The 26,306-nt window shown below is 42.9% G+C and overlaps 1 protein-coding gene across 2 annotated transcripts in view; it reads left to right on the forward strand.

Moving 5' to 3' along the window:
- The first annotated feature begins 268 nt into the window (after positions 1–268).
- ppargc1b (peroxisome proliferator-activated receptor gamma, coactivator 1 beta) overlaps positions 269–26,306 on the forward strand; it is a 50,113-nt gene continuing 24,075 nt past the window's right edge. For both annotated transcript variants that reach the window (XM_079891741.1, XM_079891742.1), the window contains exon 1: positions 269–403. In XM_079891741.1, the coding sequence (XP_079747867.1) occupies positions 323–403 (81 nt within the window). In that variant the 5' untranslated portion in view covers positions 269–322. The remainder of the gene's footprint in view (positions 404–26,306) is intronic.

The following is a 26,306-nucleotide window of genomic DNA, read 5'->3' on the forward strand; positions in this document are numbered from 1 at the left end:
GCACAAAGCTGACATGGACTTTAGACATGAACTAGCATCATAAATGAGTCATAGACACCGCAATGTAGGCAGCAAAAGCAGCTTCAGTTGCAGTTAGTGACATGCATCCTTCTTCAGCCACCAACCAGAGTGTTAAACCCAACTGCACCTTCAAATAATTCAAGTTTCTGCGGTTTTATTTAATCCAGCAATGATTGGGAAGCACAGGGAGCTCAGCACACTCAGCACACTGCCCTCGGTCGGTTAGAGATCATTACTGCATGCGGGGAGGGAGAGCAGTATAGCAGCGCTCTCTGGCTCCTCTCCTCTCATTCTCTAGAAGATGGCGGACTGCGCTTCACTGTTAGATGAGGAGCTCTCTTCATTTGTCTTCAATTACTTGACTGAAAACTCCGGAAGCCAGGTAAGCCACGCACAATTTCTGGTAGAACGGAATCGTGGCTGTTATTCCCCGGGTGTATTTTTGCATGTTACTGTCTGTGGCGCGATACACTTCCATCATTTCATCGATGCTGTCACAGCGTCTCAGCCGGCGTCTGAGTCCCTGACGTCTGCGCTTCACGTGGAGTTCACAGGAAATAATGCATGCATACGAAAAGTGTCTTCTAGACGAATAATGTACAAATAATCGCTCTTTTTAAGTCTACTTTCGAGGATTAGCGATTAGAGCAAGGTTAATGACTTCACAAGTGTAATGAAACAAGTTCAAGTGTGTTCGACAGTTTGCCAAAAAATCACACCAATTTCCCGGTCTCTGTGTGTGTGTAAGTGTGTGACACGTGGGAGCTCTTAACTTGACTAAGTTTCTTGATGGGATCTTGAAGTTTCAATAACGAAAGCGCATTGATTCCATACGAGTTCATTGTGAGAGATGAAAAGTAAACACAGATCAGGAGAACTGTTGTTTTTTATGTTTTTTTTTTTTTTGTCTTTTTTTTGTTTAATGCATCACGTGTAATTTTTAGTCGGTACAGATACTAATATTGATGCAGTTATTACAGGATAAAAATGAATAATTGCACAGTATTCATAACTGGCCTGTTTTGCTTGAGCTAAACTGTAAGCTATTAAACAAACGCAGTATGCCAGTATAAAGTTGACAAACTTATCCGCGGTAGGTTACAACATGTTTACAAACAGCTGTGATATAGGAATATATTTGTACAATATAGTGTAGAGATCGGAACTCTTTGCTCATTTGACTTCTGTATTGTTTTCGTAAGCGTTTGCGTAACTGTTACAAAACAAGAGCTCGTTGCCATTTAGTAGTCAAACGATCCGGTCATCATGTGCTAGTAGCCTATGTGCTGTCGATATTAATAAATTAACGCTGTGCATTTTGCACTTCCGTGCTTGTCATGTCAAACAGGCTGTTGTCGCACTGCAAAATGTTTATTTATAGATACAATACACGCAGAAAAGCGAGTTACAATATAACGCTTAGAATGCTTACTTTGAAACATACGGACACTTTTACGTTACATCACTGAAATTATACGCATAGTGATGTTTAGACATGGATAAGGCATGGAACACAGCCATTAATTCATCTTAAATTCTGAAAGCGACACGTGCTGCAAAAGTATGCTATGATTTTTGTATCGCGACTTAAATCGAATTTAATTGTGCATGTTTACAAATCGCGCGTTACGTAGCCTATACTGTGTGTCAGGTGTCACCGACTCGTTTTCGGACTCCTTTAAACATTTGAACGCTGTGAGAAAGCGCTCGGTGTTTTTTGTCCTTTGTCCTTGTGTCAGCGGGAATAGTGTAAGCGCTGTAAATGTGCTCATTTCGGGTTATTGGTGTGAGCGCGCAGTCTGGACAGTGTAATAGTACTCCATCCTCGTGACTGGAGTTATAGAACACAGTTACTGCAGTCATGTGCTCGCTCGCCGCCTTTAGACGTAGTAGAATGAGAAAGGGGCGGAACCACTGACGCGCGTCCACGACAGCCACACACTCCCTCCTCCGGGCGTGCACGTGACTGACTGACTGACTGCTGCCGCTGCGCAAAGTGGACCTGTTCAGATCACGACTAATAATTCACCATCCACACTCTAGGAGGATCCGAAGAGCATAAGCTTCGCACCTTTTTTGATTTATAAACACTATTTGTATTCCTGCAGATAAGTGATGCATGCAGGATGCAAATTGGATTTACGCTTTATTTTTAATCTTCAAAATTCTCTGTCCAGTAGCCCACAATTTATTCCATGTTTTGATCTATGTGGAAAAAATGTAAAAGACCTGCTCCCACTCTTTCATATAAAAAAAAAAAAAAAAAATCAATAGAGTATTATTTAAGTCGACTTAAATTATATGCAATGTATCATAACTGAATATCTATCCAAGAGAGCCATAATAATGACCAGTTTACCTCCTGTTGTCGTGCATATTACATGGCTGCTTAAAATATTGATTTGAAAATATTTATTATGATTAAGATGAGTAATATGAATTGAGTGAAGCGGGGTTGTCAGAGACATCATTTAAATATGCTCACATATAATAATAGCTCCCAATTTGTTTTTTTGATAGTTTTTGATAGCTATTCCATGAGAGCCACTTATTAATTCGCAATAATGACCAGTTTACCTCATGTTGTCATGCATATTACATGGCTGCTTAAAATATTGCTTTGAAAATATTTATTATGATTAGGATGAGTAATATGAATCGAGTGAAGCGGGGTTGCCAGAGACAGCATTCAAATATGCACACATAGGAATAATAGCTCCAAATTTGTATTTTAATAGTACTTAGGATTTATCCAAAATTGATGCAAACAATTGTGCATTGTCCAAAATGAAACTTGATGATGCTGATGCTGATAATCTCAAAATGGCCCAATATCATCCGATTTATCGGCCTGACAGATATGTAGTTCTATAGAACTATATTCTGTATTAATTCAAATTATTCTATTAATGCTATGGGAAAAAATACCTTCAGTCCAGTTTGTTTTTCCGCCTCGCTGCATCTTTTTATTCTGCTGTTGACATTTACACATTCACTGCGAACAATCTGAACATTTGAAGGTTTTGAAACACATTATACTGCACCAGTTCTCATGCAGGCGAGCTTGCAGTTGTCGTGATGTGCGGCACTGCAGTACTATGTGTTCAGCTTCCGTGATATGGGCTGAGTCACCTAACTTGACAGAGTCAGGCAAATGTATTTACACCATGAAATGACTTCCCACATCCAACAGCTTGTGTCAGTCAGCTGTGCCTCCTCTCATTTCCACTCATAATTTTATGCTCATTCGAAATCATAAATATGCAGGGTTGACATGGTCTTTACAGCGAGTTCAGACAATTGGCTCTGTGTCTGCTTGTTTACTGAAACATTTTCTCTATCATTTGCCTTGTCGCTGTGAAGTTGAGCCATAAAATCAAATCAGCGGCAATGAAATGATGTTTTAGATGTTCTGGTTGGAGTTTGCTGGTTCGAATTCACTTGACATCAGATTTGAAGAAACTGCACATTTTTAGTCTATTCATTTGAAATCCACCGAGAGAGAGAGAGAGAGTAAAATGAGATACCATAAAACATCACAGGAATATAATTTGATTTGGTTTTTACAGAAAGGCTTTAGCTCTGAATGTGGCTCGATAAATTGGCTGCAGCCTCAAGATCGTCAGTTTATGTTTTGCTCTTTTCACTCCAATTACTTTATAGCGCTGTCTGTTGCCTTGCTCAGGGCACACTTGTATTTATTAGAAGGGCTGTTTCCTCTCCTGAAGCCCCAGAGGTCCTTCATCTGGCTCCTCCATCTCTCTTTGGGGACGTGAGGAAGTCTGGGAATGCTCTGTAACAGATCAATGTCAATTTTGGACTGAAAGGGGATAGACTGTGGAAAGAAGGGGTTTTGATATCAATGATGTACCCGTACTAATCCATCATCAGCTAAGAGCTCAACTAGCATCAAATGTTAAAAACCCTTTCATTGAGTTGTCTGGTAATATGGGACCATGGATAGGATGTATGCTATTTAGAATGCTATTTTTCTGTAACTATAGTCCTCAGTCTGCTGTAACATAAACTCTCTTTTATAGATTACCTGGAGGACAATCTATAGATGTACATTCACTTTAGTGTGTTCTGTAAATGATGCCTGTGTTCATTACGTTAGCAATTATTCTGCTGTAATATCGTTCCAAACCTGCATGACTGCATTTCTCCTGTGTAACACACAAGGAGAAATTTTGAACAATGTGCCGGTCACTTATTTCCATGAATGGGTCCTGGAGTTTTCGTTACACATCATTGACCCAGTTCCTGGCCTTTTAGATGTGATGGTTGAGTAACTGCCTGAGATTAGATGTTTTTGTTGTGTCATACTCATAATGTAGTTACATGTTGGAATGTTAAAACGTCAGTTCTAGAAGAGAATGCTGTGCAACAGGGCTTTATATTAAGATAAACTGTGATTTGCAGTGTTGCGTGAATAAGCATTTGGCAACAGCGTTTGAAGAGTCTCACAGCAATTAAAAGATAGCCGTGTTTGTTACTACAAAAAATCTTTCCTTCAGTCATAAGAGAGCAAAGGCCCATTCACACCATGCGCAACAACTATAAAGATAGCCACAACTGTTTTAGTGTACTTCACACCAAGGGAAAATATTATTCTGTTTATTATAAGCATGCATTGCTGCAGTTAAACTTATTTGCTCATCTCATAAAATCGGATGGATTCTGATTGGTTGTTAATGTTTTTAGCATTTGTCAGGTGGCTGTTCCTTTGTGTTTTCATTATAACTGGTGGTGTGGACTTCTCAATTCTCATAGAATCCCTGGAATAGAGAAATTTACACAGGTTCGAAACAACTTATGAATGATCATATTTTTCATTTTTAGATTAACTATCCTTGTTGTAATGGAAGTGGCCATTTCGTTTTATGCTGTCCACTGTTATCACCTTGGATATGTGTTGGTTAATAGCTCTCATTTTTTAGAGACAGATTAAAGCTTTCACTAGATTTTCATAAGGTATCCTGGAGAAATGCTTCATGCTAGCATTATCATTTTGCTGTTGTTTTATATCAAGGCATTAAGATGTAGCATGTTGCACACACGTATTAAAGCTCATGTGTCCTAAATTGACTTCAGCAGAAAAAAGAAGTGGATGCAACCTTTGTATTCTGGGACATAGTTATCTTAATCTCTGAAGCACTCACATCATGGCACAGTATAGTGTGAAATGGTTGTTTGGTCTCAATTAAAAGTGGTGTAAATCAATCTAGTATGCATGATTTTAGTAGGGCAACTGCAGGAACCATTTGCATGGTTGCTTGCAGGTTGGCCTGTATATTTGCAAGCTAAACAAAGTTGCAGGTGTGTTATTCGATTATCACATCATCCCCCATAAAAATAAAAGTGCAGAAAGCTCTTGGTGTTAGATTCAGCCTCTCCTCTGGCGAGTACATTTGAGGATTATATAACGCACACAGTGTACTTAAGATCGAATGTACCTGACTATAACATTTTGGATGTTCATTATTCTGTGGTTCTGGTCTTTAGATCTTGTAGATGAAACACACATCCTAACTGGGAGTGATTTGGCTCAGTATTGTTCAGCCTTTTGACGATATTTGATATTTTTATGTATCCTCTGAAAATTCTCTGAAATGGGTTAAAAGTTTTTAATGTATTTATTTATTTTTTTATTTTTTTATTAGGAGGATCAAATTAATCAGATTTTTGAATTGATCAATCCTACCAGCTCAAGTCTAATGATATGGTCTTATCAGGGAAACTTACCGGCCAAATAAAAAGGTCATTCAAATCAGTGTGATATTCACAAATTTACTTTTATATTGCCAGTAAAAAAAATCAAATATACGATAGCCTATTTGATCGCTGAGCCCTATTCCAAATATATTTGGATTATATATTTATAATTAGTAATTATACTTCCGAACTAATTTCTAAAATTTCAGATTATGCAATAAGTGAGTTGCTTGTTCATATTCAGCCACACTGTTGTTCTGAAACTGAGTGTTAAGGAAATTTCCACATGCTTTGAGAAGGGAGCGTACCAGGCTTACCATAGCAACATGACATCAGGGGAGGGCAAGCTCAGACTGGCAGGGACTTACAGTGGGCAAATGGGAACATGTGAACTAAAGCATCATAAAATGCAAGTCTATGGCGTAACAGCAGGGACACAGACCGTACAAACATAGACCTGCTAAAGGTGTGCCCTAGCTTCCAGCCTATACATTTTAAATATGGCATATACTCTGTTTCTTTATGTAGTTTTTGACTTATTATTGTTTGACTTACTTTGGTGGACACTAATTGGTGTTCCTGTTAATTAAAATATGATAATAAATAAGATCTGTTATTAAGCAGCACCTAGTGACACAAGTAAACAAAAGAATAAGCTGGATTATAGTAACCCAGGAGAAATCTAGTGCTCTATCTTTAGATCTGTGCTCCAGCTATATATTTTAAAGGCTATTTTCAGTTTAGATGCTTGTATTGTGGATTTAAACATAGTCCATACTAGGGATGCACGATATATCTGCCACCATATCAGCATCGGCTGATATATGTTCATTTTAATGTTATCATTATCGGCCCGATAAGAAAATTTGGCTGATATTTTAAAGCCGATAAATAATGGATTATTTCCTTCAGCTGAGACACTTCAGATGTGCACTGTTCGACATGATGGTTTTAAATTGCTTGAAATATGATTTTGCAAGTCTATAGGCTACATACAATTATATAGGCTCCATACAATTATAGGCTACATAGGCTACATACGATTATAATGAGGACATCATTGTAATTGTTTGCCTGGGACATGGTGAGACTAATCTGAGACTGTAATCAGGCTCTCAAAAATTATATAAAATTTGGATTTAGATTTATCTGCCAAAATATCGGTTATTGGCTTTTCAAATAATAAGAATTATCGTATAGGCTGAAATTTTCATATCAGTGCATCTTTAGTCCATACTGTATGACTTGTGTTATACATGTAAATCTTATGACTGAATCCATATGACAGTTTTGTATTAGGGACAGACCGAATTGTGATATAATTACTTTGAATCAAGCATCTGAAATGTAAATGCGAAAACGTACTCGGTTACCTAATGTAACCTCGGTTCTCTCTAGAAGAGGGAACGAGTATTGCGTAAGTTAGCTTACGCTACGGTAAAGTTCTCTTTTCTCGAGATCTGAAGCCAAAAATTATCCTTAATTTTGTATTCATTGTCAACGCAGTGCGGCAGCCGGCAGACCATGGCAGGCTACATATGCGTGCTCATTGGCTGTCCAGCGGCAACTGCTGCAGCCTATCAGTGAGCCCTGTGTGACGTTGCGCCCTCCACGCCCCTCTAACCGCCAGGATGGGTGTGGCTAGCGTGTATATAAGCAAGGGTTCACAGGCTGATAGACTGGTTTTCATAGTCTGAAGCGCAAAAGCTCGTGGCGCGACATGGCAGGTTACGCAATACTCGTTCCCTCTTCTATAGAGAACCGAGGTTACATTAGGTAACCGAGTACGTTCTCTTACGAGAGGTTCTCTCGTATTGCGTAAGTTAGCTTACGCTACGGGAACCCCTTGTCAACGCCGTGCGCGCCGAGCATCCGGTGCATGTGTCCCAGGGAGACCGGGGAAACAACATGCTGGGACAGGTGACCGGTCAGAGAAACGGGCCAACACATGTAAAAGCACTTCATATAAAATAGAGCGGTACAGCCGGTCTATGTATAATGTAAGCAATGCGGCCAGCAGCGCGGGCCCGCACAGTGCATAAGCACATAGTAGGGGAAAAAAAAAGCGGTCTCGCCGGTCTATGTGTTAGAGAGAATAATCCCCAGTGCGACTAATTGGAGGACAGGCGGCCAGCTGCGCGGGCCAGCACTGGTACACAAGCGCGTAATGGGGACACAGAGACAGAGCGGCTCAGCCGGTCTGTGTATAGAAACACTCTTCCCTTGGTGTCATTTACCAGAAATATTAACAGTACATGAACGTAGTCTGCACATGAGCGACTGGGCAGAACATACATAACTTATACTGATAACAGTTTAGCCTGCAAGGCGGGAACTTCCAGGTTATAAAACCTCACGAATGTCGATGGGGAGGCCCAGCCCGCTGCCATGCAAATATCGTGAATAGAAATCCCGCTTGACCAGGCCCACGACGAGGCCATGCCTCTAGTGGAGTGGGCTCTGATATCCATAGGGCACTGCAGGTGTTTGGAGGCGTAAGCTGCTGCGATTGCGTCCACTATCCACCTGGACAGGCTCTGTTTCGAGGCGCCGAGACCCTTGGTGTGCCCACCAAACGAAACAAAGAGCTGCTCGGAACGCCTGAGGGCTCCTCTTCATCCATCTGGCTCCTCTGAGGAAACTCGTTCCTTCCTATTGTACGGCCGCGCGTCATCTCCACGAACGCTGCAATGGCCGCAACATACACTTTGAGCGTGGAGGGGGACCTGCCCTTGTCCAACAGCTCTTGTAGGAAGGAGAGCACCCGTGGAACCCCACATGTACGTGGATCCAGGCTCTTAGTAGCGCACCATTTAGAGAACACAGACCATTTAGACGCGTAGAGCCTTCTCGTAGAGGGAGCTCTAGACTGCGTGATCGTGTTTGCGACCCCTTCTGGCAGGTCAACGGGTATCCGTTGATTATCCACGCATGCAGAGACCAGCACTCTGGATGGGGATGCCAGATTGATCCACCGGCTTGAGAGAGGAGATCCTCACCGGGATCGGCCATGGGGCTAAGTGCGACAGCCTCACTAGCTCTGGGTACCAGATTTGGTTCTCCCATCGCGGGGCTACAAGAAGCACTGGGTGGTGCGTTTCCCTGATTCTCTTGATGACCTGTGGTAACAGGGAGATCGGAGGGAAGGCGTACAGCGGGAGGCTGGGCCAGGTTTGGGCCAGCGCGTCCTCGCTCTTTGAGAAGATCGTCGGGCAGTGAGCGTTGTCTTTTGACGCAAAGAGGTCGACTTCCGCCCTGCCGAACAGGCGCCAGAGCGACTGGACTGTCTGGGGGTGCAGAGACCATTCTCCCAGGGGAATGATGTCTCTGGACAGTCTGTCTGGGCCAACGTTCAGGTGGCCTGGCACGTGCGTGGCTCTCAGCGAGCGCAGCGAGTGATGAGCCCACACGAGAAGGCGTTCTGTCAGTTTGCAGAGGTTCCTGGATCTGACACCGCCCTGTCGGTTCACATAGGATACCACGGACATGTTGTCCGAGCGGACTAGCACATGGTGATCCCGTATGAGAGGGAGGAAGCTCTTGAGCGCGTTCTCGACCGCTATCATCTCCAAACAGTTTATGTGGAGGCATTTTTCCTGGTCTGACCACAGGCCAAAGACCGGTTTGCCCTCGAAAAGAGCGCCCCAACCTAAGTTGGATGCATCCGTCGAGATAACTTTGCGGTGCGAGACGGCTCCCATAGTCACTCCCCGCTGGTACCAGTCGGCCGCTAACCAGGGCTTCAGTGCTGAAACGCAGCTCTGAGTCACTCTGATTCGAATGCTGCCGTAAGCCCAGGCTCTGTGAGGCACTCGGGCATTCAACCAGCATTGCAGCGGGCGCATACGCAGTAGACCCAGCTGAAGCACTGCTGCAGCTGAGGCCATACAACCCAGCATCCTCTGCAATGTCTTTAGAGGTGCGGTGCTGCCCGGCTGGAAAGACGCGTCATTGCCACAGAGTCCAGATCCAAACCCAGAAAAGAGGTTGACTGACTGGGCAGTAATGAGCTCTTGGTCCAGTTGACCGTGAGGCCCAGGCTTTCCAGGTGGCTGAGAAGCACTGTTCTGTGAGCGATGAGCTCTTCCTCTGACTGTGCTAGAATTAGCCAATCGTCCAAATAGTTCAAAATTCGCATTCCCTGGCCTCTCAGGGGAGCGAGAGCCGTGTCCATGCACTTCGTGAATGTACGGGGTGCTAAAGACAGGCCGAACGGCAGGACGGTGTACTGATATACCTGACCGTCGAAGGCGAATCTCAATAATGGCCTGTGACGGGGTATTATCTGGATCTGAAAGTAAGCATCTTTCAGATCGAGAGAGATAAACCCGTCCCTCAGGCGAATCTGCGCGAGGATCTGCCTGGTTGTGAGCATTTTGAACGGTCTTCTCATAAGAGCCTTGTTCAAATATCTCAGATCCAAAATCGGTCTGAGAGCTCCGTCCTTCTAGGGAACGAGGAAATAACGGCTGTAAAAGCCTGACTCGCTCAGAGAAGGGGGTACCGGTTCTATAGCCCCTTTGCACAGAAGTGTCGCTATTTCTGCTTGAAGTAGATGTGCTACTTCCCCATTCACTCTCATCTCGGTTCGCGCTCGAAAGCGCGGGGGGCGGCGAGCAAACTGCAGAGTATAGCCCTTTTTACTGTGCTCAGCACCCATTCTGACGCGCCTGGAATAGCTTCTCACGCTTTCGTGTGTGCGGTTAGGGGCAGAATGGCCTCCGGGCTCTGATTGCTGCGTATCGCGGGCTCGAGAGCTCGATACGGAGGCGCGGGCGCACTGTAAAAACAGTGTTTTTGGTGCAGGCGAGCGGTTTGTACAACGTGCTCGTGGCTGCGGAATACACATCTGCAGTCACCTTTTTAAGGGGACTAACAGAGCGAAATGCTTGAAGGCTTGTATTTAGACGCTCAGCAAACACTCGAGCACCATCATGTGAGCGGGAGGGTGCGAGAGGCGGGTTCGCTTTCTGTATGTAAGAAAAGCTGGCCGCGAGCTCGGAGAAGCGAACAGCATACATTTTTTATCTGCCGCGAGAGCCGGGATAGAACACGGGTCTCTGACACGAAAGCCTAAGATTCTGCCACTGAGCCACAGGGGAGAACACGTTAGCTTTCAGTTAGCGCAAGCATATAAGAGAGCGTCATCATGTTTCGTGTCGGCGTTTGTTTGCAGGCGTGTGTGTATTATAACAGGCTCGTTTACTGCAATATAATATTTCCAGCCGCCTGAACTTAAGAGGGGACTGAGAAATGTGTGAGAATTGGAGGTTGGTCCGGCCTCAGCGGGACTAAAACACTCTTTCCTCTTTTCGCCGGTGAGTGAGGCGCACGCGCTGAACATTGCTCGTGACCGTCCGCTCTGTCATCCCTTGTGAACAGCGCAATCTGCGCGGCTCAACAAGGGAGAGAGCGGGATGAGCGACGCGCGCGAACGGCGAGTAGCCAGAGAGCGTCATCATGTCTTGTGATGCCATTTGTTTGCAGGCGTGCGTGTATTACAACAGGCTCGTATACTGCGATATTAACAATTCCAGTCGCCTGAACTTAAGAGGGGACTGAGAAATGTGTGAGAAATGGAGGTTGGTCCGGCCACGGCGGGACAAAACACTCTCTGTTCTCCCTTCGCCGGTGAGTGACGCGCGCGGACGGGGCACGAGGACGGAGTAGCTTTCTTGTAACGTAAAGAGAGCTCAGAGACCGCAGTCTGCGCGGCTCGAACAGAGGGAGAGAGAGCGAGGAAGCTCGCTCCGAGACCGTCCGCTTCTGGCATCCCTTGTGAACGGCGCATTTGCGAGGCTCGAACAGAGGGAGAGAGAGCGGGAAGTCGTGCGAGGCATTTGAAACAACGCCTCGTAGAAATTGCTCTTTTAGAAGAGGAGAGAGAGTGTGTGTCGTAGGGGCGTACACACACAGCAGAAAAGGATATGTCGCCGGATGGCGTAGCAGGCACGGATGGCTGAAGGCGGCGAAGGCGGCCGGCTTCTTCAGACGCTTCCTAGGCTTGCTGGTCGCTAGATTCGACGGCGGCGGCTCTCTCAAGATCCAGCGATGCGAAGAGCTTCGCTGAAGACAAGAAAATCAGTTTATCAGCCTGTGAACCCTTGCTTATATACACGCTAGCCACACCCATCCTGACGGTTAGAGGGGCGTGGAGGGCGCGAAGCGCGCTCACAGGGCGTGACGTCACACAGGGCTCACTGATAGGCTGCAGCAGTTGCCGCTGGACAGCCAATGAGCACGCTTATGTAGCCTGCCATGGTCTGCCAGCTGCCGCACTGCGTTGACAATGAATACAAAATTAAGGATAATTTTTTATCTTCAGATCTCGAGAAAAGAGAACTTTCCCGTAGCGTAAGCTAACTTACGCAATACGAGAAAACCTCTCGTAAGAGAACTGCAGTTTAAACTGTTTTGATATTGGCAGTCAAATTTTAATTACAAGTCTGGGTCAAGTGTTGTCAGTGATTGCACATCAGGAATCACCCCAGAATCGTATGGACTGAATTGACCCATTTCCTGGTCTGTTAAGTGTTACTGTGATGCTTGAGTAACTGTCTGAGATTTTGCTGCGTCATACTGTAGTTACTTGTTTTATGGAATGTTACAGCAGTTTTTTTCTAGAAGAGAATCTTGCACAACAGGACTGTAGGCCTAATACAAACCCATCATGAATTGCAGAATTGCTGTTGTGTGCGTGAATAAGTATTTGACATAACAGCCGTTGGAAAATCTTCTAGCAATTAAAAAAAAAAACTATTACTACTAAGATCTTTTATTCATCTGTCAGAGATGTCTGAGGAGACTTTGGCTCCTATGCCAACAACGAAAATACACAGTGTTCCTGTACAGAATGTTATTGCTCGGGACAGTAACCACACCAAAAGAGACTATGCATCGATTCTCTGTCTCTCTTGTAATTCAGTGAGCACCTGACTCTCTTACCCTCTCGAAAACTCCATCAGAAAACCAGTTTCACCAGTATCTCCAAACGTGCACTCTGTGACTATGACCCAATTCAACAATGAACCTTTGATTTGGCAAGCTTTGCCAACATTTGACTGCTGTTCTGGAGATTGTCAGTCTTGGGCAATTTTAACTGACTGTGTTAGTAGTTTGCTCTTGGACTGAATGACCTTTATACACTGTCCAATTCATTCACCTTTCCATTCTTGTTCTGTAAACTGAATTGAATCTTGAACTGGCTCTAAATCTTCTTCTGATGCCACAGTAATTGTTAGCACTCCACCCTGTTGTTTCACTGTATTAAAAGAACCTGTACCAAGCCTCTTCCACATTCCAGTTTGTTGTGAACGTGTCAAACGTGGGTACAAAGTCTGTTTTGAAACACTAGAATTCCTTTTGCTAGTGAGGACCTGCAAATGATTGGGTTGTAGACACTCCCAAATAGGTGTCGGAAATGTCTAAATAAGGAAGGAGTGTTATGATGTAATCTGGGAAATACATGTGAAAGCATATTCTTAACAAGTATTTTTGTATTAAAATCCAGTTATATAAATATAAAAAAATTCTTAAAACAAGACAAATTTACTAGAGAAACAACTGTACATAAGGTATTACAACATTTCAGGGAATTTATATTTAATACAAGTGTATTACTGTCCTAATAAACTGACATTTTTTTCCATTTATATTAAGTATAAACAAGTTCAAAAATCTGCCTGTGCCTGTCTTAATATGTGAAGCAGTGTTGCTTCTCAGGTAAAGTTAACTTGTTATAAGAATTTTTAGACATTTATACTGGAAAACAAATCAATACTTTGGTATTGTGTTACTAAATGATTACCACATTTATATGTATTTATATGGTACGCTGAGATACTTGGTATTACTATGGTACTATATGTCTAAAATATTGCACTAATGTGGTACTTAGATTAGTGATGTGATGGATGATTTTTAGAGGCCTACCAGATGATTTCCTGAAATGTTGACTTGCAGTATGGATCTCTGATATGAATTATAAATTCACTCACTATGCTATATCCACATTTACATGCCCAGTAATACTGTGATTGTCTAAGCAACAATGCAGTGTCCATCTGTGGCTTAGGTAGCCCTTCTCAAACAGAGTGTGCTAAACTGTATAAGACAAGCTCTGGATACAGTAGTTGTTTATTGCCACAGGGCAAATTTCAGCAATCACTAAAGAAAATTCCAGAGTCAGTTTTATTCTATGTCAAACACTTGAATTTGTCCCACTATACAGAATGTTTCTCCCTCTTCCATTAGCCCTTTCATGTACTTTTGCAGAACTCTATGTGCTTTTCAGAGTCTCCCCTGATGCAGCACAGCTGTGTGTGACCCTATTTCTAGACTCTATGCCTGGACGAAAGCAGGAGTAATCTCAATGGGTTACATTAGCATTTTCATTACAGTCATTTGAATATTTGCCTTGCATTTATGATACCACTGCACCAGATTTATCTGTAGGATTTGGTTAGAAGACGTCTAGCAGGATCTAGCCTCTACAGGAGATCAAACCTCATGTCATTTTAGGCCCTAGATGTGAAATATCAGGTGTAAACCAGACCTAGATCTATAAATATGAAGTTTACATGTCATATTTTCACATCATGGATGAAGTAGAGTCTCAGTTCTTCTCAGTGAGACCCTCATGAGGAAGAAAAAAATATGCTGGAGGTTCATTGAGGAAGTTAACCTGCCCATGATGGGTTATTGATTTCTTTGAATGTATTTCCCTCAGGTTATTTCACCCAAAGAAAACAGTTCACCAGACAGTCTTTTTGTGACAGGTCTCTAGTAATGTGTTTTCTTTTTCTCTTATGTACTTTCAGTCTTCAGGCTAAGCTGTGTTGAAAACTTTCTGTGGATTTCATGTTGTAAACTTTGTGTTGCAGATTCACGCTTTTATCATAATCAAACTACATTACATCTCAGATTGTAATGGAAAACTGTGCTTTTCACTCAAATTCCCAGCTTAAAAGTGGAAATCCGAGTTTTTAAAAGCCCACAGACTCTGGCAGCCAGCATGATGGCGTACAAAAGGCCAGTCACATGACACAGGACAGTTGCCAACTGGTGGTAGCTCATGTAATACTGCCTACTTAGAAGTCGGGTCATGGATAGGTTGTAGTGATGGTCTTTCATGTGAAGTGTATGGCTTTGTTTTGCTAGTGTCACAACAGAATTGTCTTGCTCTTGGAGTGACCGGAATGTTTTTGGGGGCGTCTCTTATGAAAGAGTCGTCACGATGGGTGAGGCACACTAGAGTGTTTCTTTCTTCAAGCCTGGACAAAACTCCAATAAAGCCGGGATTGTTGGGGACCTGCAGTTGTTTCCGTTCTTGCCTTCACAGAGTTGCCCACACATCAACACTGGTTGTCTTTACAGACTTAAATACAATACTAAAATAATTCTAATGAGTTTCTGTTTAAAAATATACAAGTATAAAAGTGTAGGTCTAATTGCATAGGCAGGAAGTGTCTGTGTGCAAATTAATGCTAAAAACGCCACTCTGTTTTCCCATTGCAGAGCTCTTGACATGTATAAGTGCATCCTACAATTCCTGACGCCCACTAATTCACAATGACAGAAAGCCTAAAGATGTAAACACCCACTCGCTTCCACAAATACATCAAACCACGAATACTTTGGTCTTAAGGTGACACAGAGCTTTCCCGATTTAAGCGGCACCTTTCGGTGGAGCATCCGTGGTGCTGGAGGGGCTGTTTTGCTTTCATTACAGTGTATAACACACACATTAATATGTAAAGCCTTATGCAGGGGTTTGGTATCAGACACTGCTTTTCTTGCATTAAGAGCACATAGGGAGCAGAGAATATAGAGTTCACTGATATCAGTGGAAGGTGCCTGAGGGAGCCATTAGTAGAATGGCTTGACTGTTAGTGCCAGAGAAGATGCGCCCTAGAGGTCCACCTCAGTTGGGCCCAACCGGAATGTGGGTTATACACAGAGGATGACTAGTCTGTGAGGTGGGACCTATGGCTGGGTGTGGTATTCTGCTGATGAGTGGGGTGATATAGTAAAGAGGTCTTGGAGATGAATTACTCACAGGCCATAGGGCTTTCACAACACGGCACTGCTTTGTAATCGCTCTTATCTCTTATATGGACATGGGAAAGAGTTCATATTGTTACTACATGTTCAAACTCAAGCTGTGAGCTGTAAACGGTGTAGAATAGATGCTATGTAAGACCTTTAAATGAAGAAACATGGACATGAAAATTCCATTTTCTTTGGTCATTCAGACGTTGACGCTCGCTGGTGCTCTAATTACCGCAGCTTGAGCAGACCACAGCAGATTTAGGCTTGTGTGGAATAAAACACCCACTGGATGTCCAATCAGGTGAACATGAGGACAGTCTGTTCTTAGACGGAAGGGATGCACCTCACAGCCATCTTGTATTATTTACTGCGAGCTTTAGGGGCCTCTGCAGCTTTCGTTGCAAAGCCTGATCCAGTTTTAACCTGCCTGTCAGAGATTTGCTGCAGTGCTCTTCAAAATGGCAGAATTTTATACAGTTCAATGGCTATAAGAAGTGGGAGATGGACATTTCCCTTTCTCTCCAGGGTCAGGCCAAATTATCATCATTTTTCAAATGCGAGCTTGGGATAAAAAGGGACGTCACAGAATGAGGGGGGCAGATCCATCAAAAAGAACAGGTGTTTCATAGCCCTTAGACTTTTGTCTGGCAGATTATATTTACATGTGTTATGGCTCCTTATAGCAGGATGTAATCTGGCGTGATTGAATTTGAAGGCGCGGATTGAGACAACAGATCAGGGAATTGGTTGTTTGTGGAAACTCAAAAGACCGTCCCCTTTGATCAGACAGCTGTGAAGTTCAAAGTACCCCTGCTCGTACGAAAGAGCACATGTGCTTTTGCACATGATTAGATAGCAGATGCATCGATAGAACATAAAGCTTATCATCAACATCTGATTTTCAAGCCCATTGACACAACATTTCTTAGATTTCACCTTGTTCCTTGAGGCTCTGGAGTTGTTGCTTTGAGAAACAAATGTTCTTTGTCTCTATTTGACTCAATCCAGCACTTATTCCTAATATGGTACTGTGTGAACTCCAAAGTCGTATGCACAGCGACCACACAGATCAGTGACATTGCTGTTTCAACAACACTGTTTGACTGTATAAACAAGTTTTCGGCACTGATCTCTTCCCCTCAGGCATTTCCCTCTACTTTTAACACAAACTTAATAGACAGTTTGCTTTTGCAGACAGAAGTGTATTTTTTTTACTAGATTAATGATTGCGCTTAACCTTTAGCCTGTAGTAATGGTCTAAACGGATTTTTAAAAAACTATTTGAGAGTCATTTTGCACCTGTTCAGAGAGGATAACGGCACTGAAGAGGCCAGGTTAGGCAAAGACTAGTGTAATACCTAGCGCTTCTATCCCTGTGAACTGCCAGAGCTTAACCACTAAGCACTGGTTATCTCATATTTGGTTAATCTTCCTTTACAACATCTATTTTGATTGATTCTTCTTGACCCTTTGCCCACTTTGCAAAGTAAGCCAAATAAGCATGCTTAAAGTCCATCCACTTTGTTTTTATACATTAATTGCATTGCACTGCATTCTATGCTGCGTTCACTTTGCTCCTCTGAAAATCCTCCTCGGTGGAAGTGTCGTCTGAGGTAAAGATGGGTTAGGCAGCCCTCCTCCCCTTCCCTTCCCCCAGGCGTCCGTGGTGCTGTTAGCCTTAGGGAACGCATCTCTCCGCATTTCTCTTTAATGAAAAGCACCCAAATGTCATCCGAAGCCACTGAAAATAAACGAATGCTGGTCGATCGCCATAGAGAATGGCACAACGGCCTCCTGAAACAGGCAGATTGTCAACCGTCGTGCTTCATTTCATCCGTTATCACTTAGATACAGACACTGCAAGCTGTGGCCAGGAATCATTGTGGCTGGGCCTGGGATCTTAGGGTTGTAACTCAAGTCGCAAGTGTGTAAATTATGTGTGAATTTGTTTACAAGTTGACCACAAAACCCCTGACCATTGAGGGTCTTAGGGCGAGCAGGCGTAGGGCTGTATTGTGGGCAGGTGGTGATTTACCAGGTTGAGATGATGAGTGCAGTACTAGCAGAGGTGAGTAATGACTTAGCGGCTCGTTGAAGATGTGTCACAGATTCATTCCTCAAGTTGTGTTTGGCTCCCAAGGACATCTCTGGTGATTGTGCTGGCAGAAGCCCAGCTAGACGTCGGCAAGTAGATGGGGGGCTTGTGTTTGAGGGCTTGTCATTTGAGCACACTTTCAATTTAAACTGTGTGCAGTTTCAAGCTCAAATGACACAACAGCACATTGTGATTCATGTTTGCGCCCAGCTAGCATTTAAACAAAGTAAAGTAGTGAAAAGATTCAACAATGTTGTTTATAGAAAACTATGAGAAGTTCCCATAACAATGTGTCTTTATATCATATATGAATTGTGGTCAGTAATTACAGCTCCAGATAAAAAAAAAAAAATACCGGTTTAAAACATGCTAGGATCTTCTAAAATGGCAGTTACTGGTTGTGAAGGATTAACTATGAGTCTGCCATAGTGTGTGAGTGACAGGATTCATTGTGGACAGGTGGTGTGAGTGTGGGCAAAGTCATAGCTTCTGTTGCGTGTCAGCGGACTAGACCTTGACAGGCATAAATAGCATGCGCTCAGGAGGAAAAAAAACAGCATCTTTTATGACTTTGTGGCATTCATTGAACATGGCAGCCGCTGGATTTATTGCACACAAAGTATTTAACACTGTTTTTTGACTTTAACTTTTAAATGATATTGCCAAATATTTGATGTACTAAAAGAATAGTTAATGGAACCGTGAAGAAATCTGAACCGGTTCCTATCCCTACTTTTGTGTCTTTTGTTACAGTCTGTGTTATCTGCATCATAAGCCTCAAAGCCATCCTTGTATTGTTAGAAAAAAACTGCTGACTTCAGAATTATTGCTTCAGACTTTGAAGATATGGATACGATAGTGGCCAAAGGTCCCTAAGATAACATGAACAAGGGTTAGAAAGTGAAAGCAAATGAATACTCTGTGCAAACAGTGCTGATTTTTGCATTTTTATTAAAGGATGTGAACCTCCTTAGATGACTGTTGACAGGGCCATCACTTAACTGAGGGAATTACAGCTTGGGAAATGATGAAGTAATGAAAATCACCAGTGGCTTTTTAAGGGAAGGGGTTGTATGGCTGCAAGGGGATAGCAGCAGGCCTCAGATGTCTGGAAGCGCACTTTGTTTAATTAAATGCGTCTGTAATGAAATGACCATTCAGCATTACAAATGTGATGGGTGTTCAAACCAACACAGAGGATATCTTGAGTAATTTGATCATAGCTTAATGTTTTATGCAGTTCATATTTCTACATTTCAGTCATTTATGGTTACGGTAATTACAGAGTCATTTGGTGCATTACCAGCTGGTCTAATGCATATTCTGGCCTTAAGTTCTGTTTTCTTCTGTTAAGGGCTATCCATGCACTCTCCATCCATTTCACTGTCCAATTAACATAATTTTTCGGTTGTAACAATGTGTTAATATTCATTAAGTGACTTCCAATGGAGTAATTGATAATCATGGTTGAGGACGAGATTAAAGAATGGCATCAACAAGGGATTTGTTTTGGCTTATATCCAGAGAAACTGGAAGAGTGGAAGAGGAGATGACGTGTTTGTGAGATACTCATAAAAGGAATCTGGCTGTACAAGTGCAATAGGTCTTTGGAGAAGAGGAATACTTTCTCAAGGCCTCTTGCCAGACTGTAGAAGTACAGGTAATGCAGATCTGGCTGCCGCATGACGGAGCACATAGCGTCCTTGCACTGGGTTTGCCCTCGTTGCTTTGCAAGCATCAGCAGAATTTCGGTAGGTGATGTCCCACTTTGGGCTAGGTGCCCAAAAGGAAATCTGGAGTCACCTCAGGCGACAGCTGTCTGTTAGACACAAGTGCCGCAGATAGCAGCTCACAGACAGCTGCTGTGGTGCAGAAGAGTGAATAGGATTGGAGAAATAAGGAAAAGCGAGAGAGCAAGAGCAGTGAGCTGTGAAAGAACAAACGTGATGCACCTTGTAATGGTGCCGGGATATAGTGAAAGGCTGAGAAGTGGGGGAAAAAATTGTCTATTGAAAGCATCCAGCTTTTGCTTTGGCCTACTTGCTTCGTTGTTTGCTGATGCTTTGATTTCTGTTTCCTTTTAACATTTGCTCTTTTTGCAATTCCCTCTGCCCCTCACTCCCTTGTACTTCTACCTCACGCAGCTCTCACTTCAGTCACGTGAACTGTACGTGGGGCGGCTAAGGACACAAGCGCCTTTAGCCTTTTTTATTCTCTCACAGTGACACCAAAGCAGCTGAATCGAGGGGCCTGGTAAGATGCAAAGGCAGGAACTGATCACTAAAGAAATTAATCAGTCATTCTACAAATCAGTTGGTCAGATGGCAGTTGAAGCACTTGTACCCCTGTAGTCACTTCCTCCATCTGTGACAGAAAAGCTGCAGAGAAATTGCAGCCGAAAAGTAGCTGTCCCAATTCAGGGGCTGCATCCTTTGAAGGCCGCTTCCCTCGAAGTGCGCGGCCGACATGGCCTTTAGAGGTCGCACCGAGACTCATTTAAAGGGGAAAGTATAGCCGATTGCGTCACCGTGGCACGAAGAAGGCAATTCGAAGGTCCTTCGAAGTCTCCTTTAAAATGCGGCACGCAAATGCGTCCTTCTTTTCCCGTGAATGCAGGATACATCAGAAGGATCCTTCGCAGCCTTGCCTACCCCAGAATTCATTAGAACAATTTATTTTGTATCAAATGTACAAATTAATTGACATGACAAAAATAAATGTACAGAATAATTTCTTTATTACATTTACAAGTTATAACTTGCATTACAAAAATAAACAATGCACGGAAATTATTTTTTGTTTCATTTACAAATTATAACTTACAAAAACAATTCTGTATACGATTGTTTAATTTACACATTTTAATTCACATAACCAAAAGTTTATTTCTCTACCAATCTGTCAAGAAAAGAAAACAATCTGTCCATTCTCCCTCTGCTCTGTCTCTCTGAAACTTCATGTCCTCCCTAAATATCTCGATCAGCTCCTCTTGGTCTCAGTTCTCTTGGCTGCTGCTGTTCCTCGTTCTATCCTTTGCGGCCTTATATCGCACTTACGGGGATGGAAATCAACCCGCGGATTTTTTTTTACCCGCGGCAACAACTTAAAAGTAGCCCAATTCTGCGGGAAAACCTCAGACTTGGCAACGCTTACGGTAGGCCACATTAGAAGGATCCTTCCACTTGGGACAGCCTTCGTCACGCCGCTGTGACGCAATCGGCCTTCAAATGCGGCCTTCGGAAGATGCAGCCCCTGAATTGGGACACAGCTACTGTTTCACTTAGTAGCGTGTACTCAACAGCACTCAAATGATGTGAAGTGCGATCACTGCTCTGTGACAGCTAGGTATTTTTAGTTTGTTTTATAACCTGTGTGACATAACCTTTATTTTTCATGTAACAGGCCTTGCACTTTTGGAATAGGTAGACTTTTTTCATATGTAAAAGCCAATTACGATGTCTGTTGTGAATTGAATGTTGAAGGACTGAATGGGTTGATATTAATCACCTCCAAGAACCATTGTGGATTTGTTTGTAAATCTGTTACCATGCTTGGCCTTGTCCCACTTCAGTCTCTCAGCAACAAGTTTAGGCATCAGTAGCTAAACACACCAAACCTTATTGAATTACTAAGAGACAATGAATGGGTCAGAGCATTTTGGCACGATGAGCAAATCTCATAGTCAGTACATCATCATACTACAACATGGCAAAGCCGTCCAAACTGAAAAGCTACCAAGGAAGTTCAAAGACCACAGTCAAAGCCAATTAAAGGTTTTTTTCCTTTTACATTTGGTGGCCTTTGAGTGCTTGCTCCCTGACTTCAATGATGTTAGATCCTCAAAGATGAACAAGTTCCCTGTGTGTTTTCATGTTTCTTATCACAGCAGCACAACAAAAGCTATGGAGGATTCTGGGGGAGAAAGTGAGGCCATGGATTACACAGTACAAACTAGCCTGTGCTGATTTAAAGCTCTTTGTTTTCCATTTGAGAACCCAGCCTGAGATCAGCTGAGCATTAGGAGCTATTAAAGGCTTTTATTATGTGGCTCAAGTGGTGCACAATACATTGTAGATTGTGCTGTTTGAAATAAAACTTGCATTCAGTGCCTGCTCTTCTAGTCTTTGTTATTAATGTGTACTGCCAGAGGAGGAAATCACATTAATCTGATACTGCCAAAGGTGGACTTTAAGATGTGGTTGGTGGGGTTTTACACTTGAAGTCAGGTATTGTTGTTACCCTAATACTGGAATTTTTCTCCTTTCCGTGCCAACAGATTTGGAGAGATCTGTTACTCATGTCATCCCAAGCTAGAGATCTTGATATTTGCACCAATAAGACCTGACCTTATCCAGGAGGAATGCTGAGACTAACACTGCGGGTTGTCAAGGGATATTGAGTACAAATCCGATGTACTCGCACTCACACTGAGGAAAAAGTGCAGGTGGCAGACCGGCAGTCTGGCTTCAGAATGAGACCTGGCATCTTTTGATAGACTAACAAACACCTAAAGCATTTAGCACATGAATCAGAGACTGAGGAACTCTAAAATTATAATCATTAACATAATGGGTTGTTGATATGTATATCCAAAAGATTTGGGTTTCCTGATTTGAAACAAATCTGGTCACTAAAGGATCTATTTGGAAACAAGGAAGATAACATGAACTGCACAATGCTACACAAATGTCCCTAGAAATGTGTTGGGAAGGTTTGTCTTGGTGGGCTGCCAAAAGGGGAATTAATAACAATTTGTCAAAGGGAGCAATTTATTCACTCGGAATTAGTGTGGCTTTGAACAGTCATGGTTGAGTGCACATAGTGTAAATGCATGAGGGGGCCTCAGACCTTGCGCTACTCACATAGCTGCTCTTCCAAAAATTTGTTTCAAGGAATTAAAATAAACAATATTGATACACTTCATATACAGGACACACAATAATAAAAAATGCTTTTCTCTGGTGTTTCCATCATAAGATGTTGGACATGTCATAGTATATTTTCAGGCTAATTTTAGCCATCACAAACATTCAATACCTGTTTAGAAATGTTTCCATAACTCTTGTCTTCAGGAAAGAAAACAATGAAAGTGATGAAATTGCTCCCCTGAACCTCTCCAGGCCAGAACTGTCAGAACTGTTATCCTGTGTAGTACAGTATAGGGTTTGGAAAGCTTTTGGGAAACTGATTAACCTTGGACCACCAAATGGGTGTGGATAGTGAAATTGCCAATACACCTTGTAAGAATGCATCTAAAAAAAGGAAGGAGCCAGTGGTATTTCTATGGTATGATTCCAAGCGCTACAGCCAATCTGTCACAACCTTGAGTCCCTCCTCTGTTTGGGGGTTGAGCATAGCACATGTGTTATGCTGGTGTAATGTCCTTGACATGAAAGCTCCCTCACATTATCACAGAGGGAAACTGAAGTGGAAGAATCACCCCACCATAATTACCATTAATAACCATAAAGCATAAAGTCCGAATGCAGCACCGCTAAACCTTTCCACCAGTTAAACACCTGCAATGATGTGAGCATCATTATCGGTTAGTTGGCAAGTGGTAAGCTCTGTTATGTTTTTTCATCACTATTTAATATTTGCTCAGATTCTGAGACGAGCAGCACATAAAGGCCAGGAGACAACACACTTAGCTTACAATTCATGTCAGAACATCGCACAATAACAAACTCTGCTTGCTGCTAAAGCAATGGCTTAAAGATGAGGGCTGGCAGATGGCTTTGCCTTCTGTTTGAGCATTAGGAATTCAGGGTGAGTCATCTTCCCGCTTCAGAGCTCACCCAGAAAGCCAGCGCAGAGATGTCCTGTGGACCACTCAATATTTGCCTGAAGACCACATGCAGCAGTGCTGACTCAGAAAGTCAGCGGCGAGTATTTGGGGAGAAGGTTGAGCCAGCTAAACGTCCTCATTGGATAGAAAAGTAAGAGCATACATGCAGTTGCCAGACAGATTTTCTATGGATGATCTTTTCTCAAATGTCACTTGTTGATGGCACGGCAGGTATATTTTGCCTTTATGCGGCAGGGGTAGCCAACCCTGCTGCTGGTGGGATACCATCCTGAAGAGATTAGCTAATCAAGTTGTTCAGAATTACTTGGAAAATAACAGGCATGTGTGTTGGAGCAGAGTTGGAACTGAAGTTTGCAGGAAGGTAGCCCTCGAGGGGCAAGATTGGCTACCCCTTGTCTACGTCTTGTTTTGCAAACCTCCATCACTTTCATATTTGAAGTCTAGGTGTTCTTTAAAATACGAATTGCAAAATGGTACCTTGTTTAGGCAGATGTTTGTACTGTACATTCACATTCTCTTCAAAACATGACTTTTTTACTTGAATAGCCAAAACATTATTTTTCCATCATATATAGCCTCAGAGAGTCAGAGGTCATACATTTTACTTCTAACTAGATCTGTTTTTTATTTTGTATCTCTTTTCTATCTAACCACTCACATCAGGGCACTACCGCATAGTTGTGTGTGCGACTTGAACAGTTGTCTGAGCACTGTCCTTTCAACCATTGAATGCAAGAAGCAAATGTCATCTCTGCATTACGGTCTATTCTTGGATTTCAAAACAAACACTGTGCTTGCTGAGTGACCCCCTAAAATAGAAATGGGAATATTCTTTACCTTGATTTCTTGGCCAGTAGCGAGAGAAACTGGAGATCAAGATTAATAGCTATAGCCATGACATTCTGCACGACAGTGTTTTTAGCACCAATAGCCTTGTTCTTTTGTCCCCTTTGAATAACCACCATGCTGTGCTTAGCCTGGTGGAATTCAGGAACTAATGTTTAACTCTCTCGCCTTTTTTCACTTCTCTGCATTGGAACATTTTCCTTAGGGACAGCTGGAGAGCAACCACTGGACCACAGCAGAGGATTTTTTTTCCATATTTAGTCTTGGAGATGCACACTCAGTTATTGGTGCAGTCGAATGAAGAATCGGTGGTTCTAAATCTGAGGCAAAGACCTACGGCTGAGTGCCACTTACTATGAGCCATGGTTCTCTCCTTGACACTGCATGCAGGTTTATGTGCATGTTCTAAAATAGATACCAGGCATCTATATATAACTGCTATAAAGTGTTTTCAATCATGTCAAGGCACATGGTTATGTGGAGGGACTGTTTACAGGGGACTTAGAGGTTTTGACTGGCCCCTAGTGGTGGTCATGAGTTGTTATTGTTTGACCCAGACTCATGACCTTCGCAACAGATGGAAACAAGGGACTTGTAATCCTATTATCCCAATCTCTCTGCAAAACACCTATCAATGCAACATGCGTTATCTATATTGTGTACGGTCACTGCAGAACTGCATGAAATGCTGCAGTAGTGTGTGCAATAAGGCTTTCCCACTGTGATTCCCAAATGGGGTTGATGTTTTCTGGAGCAAACCTGTCTGGGAACACAGTGGAATATGAAACATGCATCATGGAGAACAATACCAAGGACATCGCAGCTTTAGGTTCCCGGCTTGCAGGGAATGGTCACTCTAGACGGCCCCTTATCCCGAACAGTGTCTTCTGCCCTCATGCTCAAGCAGAGTGAGCAAAAAAAGCATTTTGATTTAATTACAGCCATGCACATCGACTAAGAGCTCAGACACTGACTGCTCCCAGTGAATTAGAAACAAGTTGGGTTGATGCCATCTTCCTCAGGCATCATGATCTGTCTGTGGCCACCCAAGTCTGAAAAGACTCATTTTGCATCTAAGTCTCCCTGCGTCTTCCTTCTTTTAACTCTCTCTCTCAGGTGTAATTGAACATATTCCCTTCATCCCGTCTGTGTCAGCTGGACAGATTGAACGCATTAGACACAATGAGAGCAGCTCTACCCGTAATCCAATGAGAGCATTTTACTTATTTTACTTTCACATCTTTATCAAACTCAGCTGGTAATTTGTAGTCAAGGTGAGTCTGATATTTCTCTCTGGCTGTTTAAATTACAGATACTGCTGACTGGTTTCTGCCTGGAAACAGTGCTTGTATTGTCCTGCAGCCCCCCTCACCCACAGTCGTGACTGCAGGTAAACCTCAGTCTGAGGAACGACGGACCCCCATTGTAGATAATGAGGGGTTGCTCACCTTCAGTCTTGTGACAAAGTCTGCATTGCATTACACAATTGTGCAGGGAAATGTGACACCAGTCAACAACCTTATACAAGGCTCTGAAACCTGAGACTAGTGCTCTCATTGTGTCAGTGAAATGGATCCAGGTTGGAAGCAGTGGAGAGAATTGCTGACTACCTTTTGGATCTCCTGATGATTTCTCAGGGTTTTTTTTTTTTTAACTGCAGGCATGCATTGACTTCTAATGCATGCGCTGGTGCCTATATTTACATCAGTGCTGGGTATGCTTTCATGTTTGCTGTGGTATGCATTTTGAACTGTGGGTGACCTTGAGAGC

This window comes from Squalius cephalus, assembly GCF_949319135.1.
Source record: "Squalius cephalus genome assembly, chromosome: 14".
Classification (NCBI taxonomy): Eukaryota; Metazoa; Chordata; class Actinopteri; order Cypriniformes; family Leuciscidae; genus Squalius; species Squalius cephalus.